General features: G+C 40.7%; 1 protein-coding gene across 2 annotated transcripts; it reads left to right on the top strand.

The window, feature by feature from the left end:
* Window positions 1–11: 11 nt before the first annotated feature.
* On the top strand, window positions 12–10,320 carry psme3 (proteasome activator subunit 3). Of its 2 annotated transcripts, none has more exons than XM_060939871.1 (11): window positions 12–163; window positions 742–774; window positions 851–913; window positions 1,036–1,140; window positions 2,545–2,593; window positions 2,677–2,795; window positions 2,897–2,965; window positions 5,288–5,355; window positions 9,052–9,106; window positions 9,350–9,436; window positions 9,556–10,320. In XM_060939871.1, exons 1-11 carry the CDS (start codon window positions 122–124, stop codon window positions 9,634–9,636), a joined length of 771 nt encoding a protein of 256 aa, XP_060795854.1. In that variant the 5' UTR covers window positions 12–121; the 3' UTR covers window positions 9,637–10,320. The 2 variants fall into 2 exon arrangements, with proteins under 2 accessions (XP_060795854.1, XP_060795853.1); XM_060939870.1 differs by having other exon boundaries at window positions 2,542–2,593.
* The last annotated feature ends 392 nt before the right edge of the window (window positions 10,321–10,712 follow it).

Raw genomic sequence — 10,712 nt, 5'->3', positions numbered from 1 at the left:
TTACTTTCAACGTCATCTTCCAGCGCGTGAGTTACCTTGTGGCTGACAGTCAGCAGTAAGCCACACGGTTAGTTAATGCTGTTAAGACAATCTGTAGCATTTCTCGGTTATTGATGAAAAAATGTCTTCACTTTTAAAAGTGGACAGTGAAATCAAGTCAAAGGTAAGTCGGTCAGGTTCAATTTTTAAATATGTTTTATGTGGAAACATTAAGCCAAATATTATCGATTGTTAGCAGGCTAACAAATTGTAGCTGGCAAAGCCGGTGTGCGTGTGATACAGCCAGCGAGCTAAGGCTAGTTAGCTAAATTTCCCGCCCGCCATCACCGATAACACATAACTTTTTTTCCTTGGTTGCTGTTTGGTCGTATTTAGACTTGTATAGTTGCCTTATAGCACACGTGGGTTAATGTGTGAGCATTTCTTTTGTGCCTGGAACTGTAGAATATCCTGCCCATCTGCTGATTAGCCCGCTAGCTGCTTTGCGTTACGGAGTCGTATCTTTACTTGCTCTTGTTTTTGCGACAGAATGGATTTTGCTAACCGAAGGTAGAATTGTGTTTGGTAACAGTCTACCAAAGAACACTAGGTAATCTGAGCTATTTGGCTGCATATTAAATCGGCTAAGCAGGTAAAATCTTCCAATTGAGGCCAAACACAAACTGATTTTAACCAGTTGTCAGTTTAACCACTGTTATGTTTATCAGCTTGTAGTTAATGCTTTTTCTGTTTGCATTGTAGGTCGATGTCTTCAGGGAACGAATCACATCAGAGGTAAATCACAGATCTTAGGAACAACAAGGAAACATTTCTTTAGTTGCTTCTGATGCTTATTTGTTTCAAAATGTAGGCAGAAGATTTGGTGGCAAATTTTTTCCCTAAGAAATTATTAGAATTGGACCAGTTTCTGAAGGTAAGAGTGTTTTTGTTTGTTTGCTTACAAGTAAAGCTCTTTCTTTCATGTAATTGCAACCAAATTTGTAGTTTACCCTGTAGGTCAACATTTATATTAATAATAAAATAATATATTTTCAGGATCCCATAATAAATATCCGTGAACTGAAAGAAATCCATTCTGAGATAAACTTGGCTGTACCAGACCCAATTCTGCTTACAGACATCCATGATGGGCTTGAGGGAGTAAGCGATTTAGTTTTATGTAATACTTTGTTCATTTGACATTTTTTTACATTTCCAAATGTTTCATGTTAATATTAAAGGTCCCATGGCATGGTGGTTTGTTGATGCTTTAAACGGGCTCGTGGAGGCTTCCGGATGTTATATCCGCAGCCTTTCTCGAAATGAACCCTCGGCACGTAAATATAGCCTCCTGGGAGAAAGCCCCATTTCAGCGCCTTTCCCAGTGCGTCGTTTTGCTAATGAGAAGCAGGAGGCGGGGAAGGGTAGAGGGTGGGGGCGGGCCATAGGGGGAGGGGCTTGACCAAGCTGCGCGCACACATACTCGCTGCTATCAGCGCCTGTAGCCACGCTGCTAAGACAAAACCCCGTTCTCCCTCGGACTCCTTTCGTAAACTCAATGTGACACAGAGAACAGGGAGTGAGAGTGTTCGGAGTGGTAGTTTACGAACGTATAATACCCTAGGCTTGAACACACACTCCATAACCAAAGAGGATAGAAGCAGCAACTACAGCAACATATCGCTTATCCAACAGAAGACATGCATTGCGGAGCAATAGTCAAACATAAGCTCATAAGTTACAGTCAATTTCCAGACTAAACTCAGTTTAACAGAGCATGCTGCATGCTCTTTAGTTTTGTAGCGCAGATTACCTGGCTAACTGCAGGAAGCGGTTAGCTGCACAGCTAATGTAGCCATTGCTACGCTAACGCACCGATTTTAAAACACGGCAAAACGACCAGTTATACACTTACTTGTTTCGTGTTTGTTGCTGATGCGGCAGGGATGCTTGGTACGGACCCAGGCTTCAGTGACAGTTGATGTGCAAAACCTGCCCTGTACTGTCCCAAGTTGTGGAAACATTCCTCAGGAAAATGCTTCCGACAAACATACACCGTCTTAGGTAGACTCGACGGCGTATTATTGAAGTAAATAAAATTAAGCCACTGCGTCTTCAGGGGCTCTCCCGTCGGCAGTAAAAGCAGACTCTTTTCTGTGTTGTCACATCCATGTACAGCGCAATTTCCATGTTTCGCTCGCTTAGGTGATGCCATGTCGTTGTGTCCTCTATGGTCTCCTCACTACAACTGGGCGGGGCAATCCATACAGTGGGTGGGAATCCAGAGGGGGGGGCATGGGGATCATCTCCCTTGCTGACGTAGTAAAGGGAAGAGCTTATCAGCGTGCTGTTTTGACGCGCCATTCACAAATGTTGGGCATAGTTTGGTTTACACATTATGAAATTTCTAGCCACTGGGGTGACTTAAGAAGGTCAGAGGAACTCATTTTAATGTTAAAAAACCTCAGAAAGTGAAAATTTCATGCCATGGGACCTTTAAGACACTATAGGGTTATCTGCTTAATAGCTTACGCAGCAATTAACCATTCATTGTTCCATCAGCAGCAAAATGCCAAGAAGAGAAAACTTGAAGATGGTACAGGAGAAGACAAAGGTGAGTTCTGCAGTGCATAAGCACAACGGGTTTTGTTGTAAGAGTTTTTTGTAAGTCACACCGCATCCTCTTCCTGTATGTAGTTGGCGGGACCAAGGTGTATATCATGCCTGGTGGAATGATGAAAAGCAATGGCAAGCTGGTGGACCTGATCGAGAGGGTTAAGCCTGAGATTAGAACCCTCATAGAGAAATGCAACACTGTAGGTCCATGTTCTCATCAGCAGCAGACATTATCATAGAAACATGCTCCTTCAGAACATCTTGTGAAACTCTATTTGTATGTTATTTGTGTATGTTTTAGGTCAAGATGTGGGTGCTGTTGTTGATTCCAAGAATAGAAGATGGCAACAATTTTGGCGTTTCAATCCAGGTAAAACAATCATTTTATTGTTCTTTTATGCAGCATGAAGTGGCTCAGCAGTAGTAGACTGGCAAATCGCCTGTAATGTAGATGTTATAGAAGTGATAGAAGAAGAAAAACAACTTTATTCATCATGTGTACACTTGTGAAATTCCTCTCTGCATTTAAAGGGCTGATGACACGAACATGACTATGCAATTTCTTAAATAAACTATACAACATGGCAAACATGTTAGATTTCTGTTATAATTACGTGAAAAGAAGCTGTTGTTACGCGAATATCCAACTTTTAATTGCACAGCGCAAGAAAACTGGGTCCGTGGCTCGCGGCCATGCTGTGACGTCAGCGGAAGAACACGCTGCGGTTCACTGGCTGTTCTACTCAATGGAAATGGCGCATGAAAACGCCGGTGAACTCTAGTGCTAGCTCTTCCTCTGAACAAAAGAACAATCAAATACTGGTACTTTAAGCAGTGATCATGATGGCATGATTTTATCTGATTTTAAATAAATGAGATTGATAATAATGTGAATGTTCACAACTAGTACATACAAACTCTGCAGCTTCTGATTCAGCAGCTGCGTCATACTCCGCAAAAACATCAGCAAGAACCGACAATATAAATGGAAATGCAATACACTAAGCTCAAATGACTTTTGGAAAGTATAATTTCAAAATTTTTTCTACATATTCTTGAAGTCGGTCATCGGGGTACTTGCTACCGTTCCCTAACAACGCATGGCAAAGGGTAAAGTGTAGTGTTGCTACGAGTACTTGCTAAAGCTTCCGGTGGAAGATCCTCGATGTGCTGATAAGACATACAGTTCTATATAACACACAAGTGTCACGATAATCACAAAACAGATGCAAATTGTTAAAATACCTAATTTTTAAGCAATCATGTATTGATCTCTTCCGAATAGAATCTATGATAGCCTACCCTCTTTACCCTTTGCCTCTCGTTGCTAGGCGGCAGTTCCATGAAAGCCGCAAGCTTTCACAAGCAAATACATGACTGATATCACGCCGACTTTATGATTTATGATTATCATGAATGTGTACTCTATGATGTGTACTCTATGAGCGCTCTGGAGCGAGTCACTTCCAAGATGGCCGCGCAGACTGCATGGTTACTATTTTTAGCATCATGTCGGAGCACTCTATAGCTCTACGTACCTTTATCTTATGTCGTTTCTCAACACATGTTCTGACAGGAGGACTGTCTTTGGAGGAGTCGCCTTGTCCCAGGCGACTGCTGGATCCGGGATAGCTACTAGTAGACCCCCTCCGGAATGTTGTAGGCACTGCTGATGGTAGCAACACACCTTTGTGCTGAACTGCACACCCAAGAGATTCTTTTAAGCTGGGAAGGGTGTCAAAACAATCCAAATCGAAGTGTTCAGAGCACAGGACGGATGTTGGTGAGGGCTCCCACTTGTCACGAGTGCGCCTGACTTGCTTCACCCACTTCGCATGCAGCTCGGGATCTCTGGGAAACTTGAATAAACTTACCCCATCCTTGTGGGTTTTGGAGCAAAAGCCGGCAACACAACGCGAAGGCATAATAACTAATATATAATACTAATAATGATAAACTGAACACCTGTCGCATCAACAACAAACTGGTAAGTTAGGAGGAAGATTCTTTCGCTGACGTCATATAGCCCCTCCTCCTCATTTGTCTCCTGGGTGCTGCAGCCCCGTCAAATTTGCCCAAATAGCCGTGTTTTTTATCATAACTTGTAAAATAGGCGCCTTCGTGAATTAATATATGGATCATCGGGAATTACTTTTTATGTTATAAAACATCGCCAAAGATGTCAAAAACGTGTCATCAGCACTTTAACCCATCTGAACCAGTGAACACACACATGCACGCACACGCGCGCACACACACATACCCAGAGCAGTGGGCAGCCATGCTAATAGCGCCTGGGGAGCAGTTAGGGGTTAGGTGCCTCGCTCAAGGGCACCTCAGCCTAAGGCTGCCCCATGTTAACCTAACTGCATATCTTTGGGGGAAACTGGAGCATCCGGAGGACACCCACACAGACACGGGGAGAACATGCAAACTCCACACAGAAAGGCCCCCATCAGCCACTGGGCTCAAACCCAGAACTTTCTGTGAGGCAACAGTGTGAACCGCTACATCACCGTGCCACCCGTAAAGCTATTCTGTTATCACAACGAGGTGTAGATAGTTTGACTGTGGTATGTACAGACATTAAGTGTAATTTACTAAACCATTTGCATAATAGGCTTAATATGTTAAGTTAACGTATTGTGTATTGAAAGGCTTATTACTAATCAACTAACATGACTACATACAGGAGGAGACTGTGGCTGAGCTCAGAACAGTAGAGGGAGAGGCAGCATCTTATCTGGACCAGATATCCAGGTACTGCCCACATCTTATCTTATTTCTGTTCATAGTCAGACCTAAATATGCTCAATTGTTTTTATGTTTGGTGATGTAATAAGTCACGTTTTGGCAAACGTGAACCTCCTATTCATGGTGCTTAAATGAACTAACATATATCCAGTACCTGTCAAAAGTTTGGACACCTCTTAATTCAATGTTTTTCTTTATTTTTATTCATTAAGACATTTTGTGTCTTAAAGTAGTGATGGACTGCTGTTTCTCTTTACTTAGTTGAGCTGTTCTTGACATATGGATTACTACAGTTGTGGAAGAGAGCTATTTACTGTATTTTTATTATTTGCTGTTTGATCTCAAACACATCAAGAAGGCAAAAAAATTCCACTAATTACCTTTTGACGAGACACACCTCTTAACTGAAAAGCATTCCAGGTGACTGCCTCATGAAGCTGGTTAAGATAATGCCAATAGTGTGCAAAGCGTCATCAAGGTAGCTACTTTGAAGAATCTGAAATGACATTACAGGCATTTAGCAGACACTCTCATCCAGAGTGATGTAAAACAGGACCCTGACATGCCCACAGCAGTGGGCAGCCCAGGGAGCAGTTGGAGGTTAGGTGTCTTTCTCAATGGCACCTCAGCCATACCTGCTGGTCCAGGGAATCAAATTGGCAACCTTTTGGTCCCAAAACTGCTTTTCTAACCTTTAAGCCATATATAAAATATTATATAAAACCCACACGTTTCATGTTCTTTCATAGTTTTGATGTTTTCAGTATTGTTCTACAATGTAAAAAAAATGGTCAAATTCCCCCCCCCCCCCCCCCCCCCCCAAAAAAAAAATGTGAATGAGCAGGTATAGCCAAAATTTTGACTATTTTGATGTTATTGAGCATCTGGAGTACATGCTGACCATTTACTGAAACCTGACTATTTCTGAACTTTTCCATGACAGGACAAATTCAACCGAAGTTAGCATTTGAGGTTTGGGTTAAACACATTAAAATGAAGTAACTTTTTTTTTTTTGATGGTGGATTGTTATTCTTTGTAAAAATAAAAAGTAAATTGATATAAGTAATCACAGACAGGGGGTCTAAAGCTACGTTCACACTGCAGGCTGAAGTGACTCAAATCCGATCTTTTCGCCCATATGTGACCTGTATCCGATCTTTTATTGACAATATGAACGACACAGATCCGATTTTTTTCAAATCCGACCCAGGCCGTTTGGATATGTGGTCCTAATTCCGATTCCTATCCGCTCTTTTCATATGCGACTTCAGTCTGAACCGCCAGGTCGCATTCATCCGACTTACACGTCATCAACAAGCCACAAACGTCACTATTCTGCGCTGAAGTAGGCAGCGGGTCTCTCAAAAAAAGTTACAACAACATGGCGCATAATCACGGGCGCAGATAGAGGGTGGGACGGGTGAGATTCGTCCCACCCAGATTTAAATTCACCTCGCTCGGTCCCCCCCACTTATAGGGAGGAAAAAACGTCTATGCTGTCTTTCTTTGCATAAGGCAAACCTCACGGAAAAATCAAAAGACTAATTACCATTCGGTTTATTGAGGTGCACAGCAGTGTATACATAGTTGCAACAACTCACATAAAACAAAACAAAGACTGATATTCGGTTGGTTGAGCTGCGCAGACTGCATAGGTTGCGAGCTCGAGCTTGGTTGCTATGGTAACCCACAAAAAGTTTGACAGGCATATCGGGGTTGGGGTTGGTTTGCTGGCAGCTTTGTCCCCCCCAGTTCAAAAAACGTATCTGCGCCCCTGCGCATGACATCAATGCGAGGGACGCTTCGGGCTGTGAAGGTTCTGAATCTTCTCAATGGAAGGACGCAGAGGTTAGGGAGCTGATTTTCCATTTGGGGGGATACAGCTATTCAAGCTAGATTGGATGGGTCATACCGCAACCGGGCGGTTTTACTTCCGTAAACACTGGCCATGCTCACTGCGTGTGACGTCGTCGTATCCTGCAATGCGCATGCGGAACACTTTTAGGTCGCTTTTCGTTCATACTGAGGATCACATACAAGTCGCATATATTTGTTAATGTGAACGACCTCACAAAAAAATCGGATTTCACAAAAAAATCGGAATTGAGCATTAAGCCTTGCAGTGTGAACGTAGCGTAAGTGTCCGAAACCCCACTCTGACAGCCACCACAGTGTTGCCCCTGTTAAAGTTAAAGGAGTCCTATTTAAGTCTTCATATTTATTTTAGAACAATTATTACAGTAGACCTGGACTCCTGGGTGTTTTGATGTTGGGGGATGTTTTTTTTTTTTTCCTTTCTTTCTTTTCTTACATACACGTGTGTGTGTGTGTGTGTGTGTGTGTGTGTGTGTGTGTGTGTGTGTGTGTGTGTAAAATATAATGGTGTGGGGGGAAACGCTGCACCATGTCTGAGTCCTTATTATTATATTTCAGGTTTCTGCAGTTTCAGTAATGCAAAGGGCAGTTTCTGTCATTATCAGTTTATTGTGTATGTAGCCGTTACCTTGGCAACACTGTGTGCCTCTAATTCTTTGCAACGTTTGGATATGTGTAACTGTTGTAAGCAAATCTCATAACTTGTATATACATGCACATCCTATTAAAAATGCTAGCTGTCTGTTACACTGTCTGAACAGTTCCTGACAAATCAACCCATAGATTTAGTCCAAAATTATGTGTAATAAAATCTTGTACCTCCATTGGCTGTTAATTCTGTCCTCCTGGCATCTGTTTCTAAGGACACTACACAAATATCAACATTATACAATTGACGAGACCTTTTTGCTTCTCTGTATATACAAACATGGCGGGGGCAGATTTTCACAGATGAGACTGAATAACCATGTGCAAATAGAGAGTTGCTTTAAACTTCTATGGTTCTGTAAAATTTTCTGTATTGGGTTCATTTCCCCAACAGCTCATTGTTGATGGTCTCAGATACTATTAATATCATCCTAATTCTTGTTTTTGGTATCGGTTGTGGTGTCAGGAGCAGGTTTGTGAGCTGTTGTTTTGAGGGTATTTGAGACATTCTCTGAATAGTTTCACAGAGGGGGCTGGAAAACAGATTTTCATGGTTTGGCTTACTGTCCAGTCCAACTGACAAATGTAATTATGGCAATTGCAATTCTGTTTTTTCTTTTCCAACCAAACAATGTCATTATCATTGGAGACGTTCCATATCTGCCATGGTTAATGTTTCATATGAGGAAGGAAATTATATGTGCAGTTACTGATGAGGGCAGATGGAGATTCATCAGGACAGGTGTAATTTTTGTCTTATAAAATATATTTATATGAAAGTTTGCTCTAAGTATAACTGGCTCGTGGTGTTTTCTTACTCCATTTTCTATTATCTTTGCAAGCAGAACAGTGAGAACCATAGAGCTTTTACCTGATTTTGTCTTTTCTTCAAGCTAAATTTTGAAGAAACCCCAGTCATGTAAACTTTTTTTTTTTTTTTTAATGCTTTTTTTTTTTTTTTTAAACCTAAATTTTAAACATCTTTGGAAAGTTGCAGTGTAAAATTTTAATAGCATTTGTTCTGGTTATTTATTGAAATATTTTGGGGGGGGTTTTTTTTTTGGGGGGGGGCTGTTTTTTTTTTTTTTTTTTTTTTTTCTTCTAGATTCTGTTTTTATTCGGGTTTAAAAGTAGAATTGAACAATCGGTGTCTCTTTGTTCTCTCCTTTTTTCTGCAGATACTACATCACAAGAGCAAAGCTAGTTTCCAAGATAGCAAAATATCCACATGTGGTAAGTAGTATCTTTTTTTATAAACCGTGTAAGTAATTGGACAAGGACAGGCGTTTTGCTGGTTTGAAATTAAGCAGTAACGGTGTTGGTAAAGTACGAAGTGTCTTACACTCTGTGGACATGACATAAAATTTTGAGAAATGTTTAGATGTGGCATTGCTATTGGTGATTTTGTTCACATGTTGAGAACAAGTTTCGTCAGTAAGCAGGTTGTTTTTTGTTTAATCTGAATTCTTTTAACAGGAGGACTATAGGCGCACAGTAACAGAGATTGACGAGAAGGAGTACATAAGTCTCAAGATCATAGTCTCAGAACTGAGAAATCAATATGTAAGTTTTCAGAAAAAAATGGAGAATGCATTTCCTTATTCCACTTTGCATATGTTTTGTGTGTTTGAGGTGTGGCTTTGTGGTGCTGTGGCAGTGAGCAGTTTGAACTTGTTTCTTAGGTAACTTTGCATGATATGATCCTGAAGAACATTGAGAAGATAAAACGACCACGAAGCAGCAATACAGATGCTCTCTACTAAGAATGCTCACCTTCTGATCTTCTAATTCTTTTTGTCCATGGGACTAGTCGGAACCTTTTGGGCTGGTTCTGATGCAGTAATGAATCTGTTAAAACCAGGCCAAGACCAGCCAGCACCGTCAGGCTGTTAACGGAACTGTAATATAATCATTTTAAACCCTTTAATAAAATCGCCCTTCAATTTCCTAGTGGACAGTGTTAATGTATGGAGAGTCTGAACGTGCATCAATGAGGAGGTTGCCTCAGTTGTTTTTGTTATTTAATTAAACAGATATCTTAACATTTGAGGTTTCTTTTATCTTTCACAAAACCAAATGTGAAATGGCACGGTTTGGGGCTTCTAAGGCATTTTACATGTTTTAGACGCGGTGATGGATGTAAGACGCAAAAAGGCTCATCTGATCGGTTTCTCCAGTTGAGTTGCAAGATTAAGGTTCTTATCAATGCTGTATTTTACTTATTTCACTCTGTTCATCTAATTATTGATAAAATGTAGTCCAAGATGAACAGCTGTACTTGTGCATCATTGTACGTTTACTGAGTTAGATCTTATTTCATGATGCAGCAATGCAGATATTTTACCTTATTTTTTTCATCCTCATTCATAGAGCTACCAAATTCCCAACGCTTCATATGGCTCTTGTTTTTGAGATGTGTTTTGCTGAATAAAATGTTTTTTTTTCAATGTGTTGAATTAATGATTTTGCACTCACTAGTTCTCAACATAAGTGAGAAATATCGATAGCAAGCATGGTGTTTCTTTGTTTAATACAGAATAGCAGTGTCATTCAGCTGAAGGTGGATACATGAATTATTTAAGTTTGCAGACATATTGTAATGTTTTAGAGAAAAAAAAAATCCCCAAAAATATTCTGTCTACTAATTATTCTGTTGCATGGAACAGGCTCGAGCAATTCAGTTTGTGCCCAGTAGATGGCATATATACTACCAGCATTAGGTGTGGAGGTATAGTATAGATCGCTATCTGTCAAGTGATACCCTCACTGACCACTTTATTAGGAACACATGCGCACCTCTTTTGTGGGATTTTATCAAATTAGCCAATAATATCATGCA

This window comes from Neoarius graeffei, chromosome 14, assembly GCF_027579695.1.
Source record: "Neoarius graeffei isolate fNeoGra1 chromosome 14, fNeoGra1.pri, whole genome shotgun sequence".
Lineage (NCBI taxonomy): Eukaryota > Metazoa > Chordata > Actinopteri > Siluriformes > Ariidae > Neoarius > Neoarius graeffei.
This window is presented reverse-complemented; position numbering and strand designations above follow the sequence as displayed.

Excerpts from the sequence above, each read along its gene's own strand:
- psme3 (XM_060939870.1), top strand. The coding sequence starts at position 122 with ATGTCTTCACTTTTAAAAGTGGACAGTGAAATCAAGTCAAAG. Across the intron at positions 914-1,035 it reads AATTGGACCAGTTTCTGAAG|GATCCCATAATAAATATCCG; the intron begins GTAAGAGTGTTT and ends ATATATTTTCAG. Across the intron at positions 2,796-2,896 it reads TCATAGAGAAATGCAACACT|GTCAAGATGTGGGTGCTGTT; the intron begins GTAGGTCCATGT and ends TGTATGTTTTAG.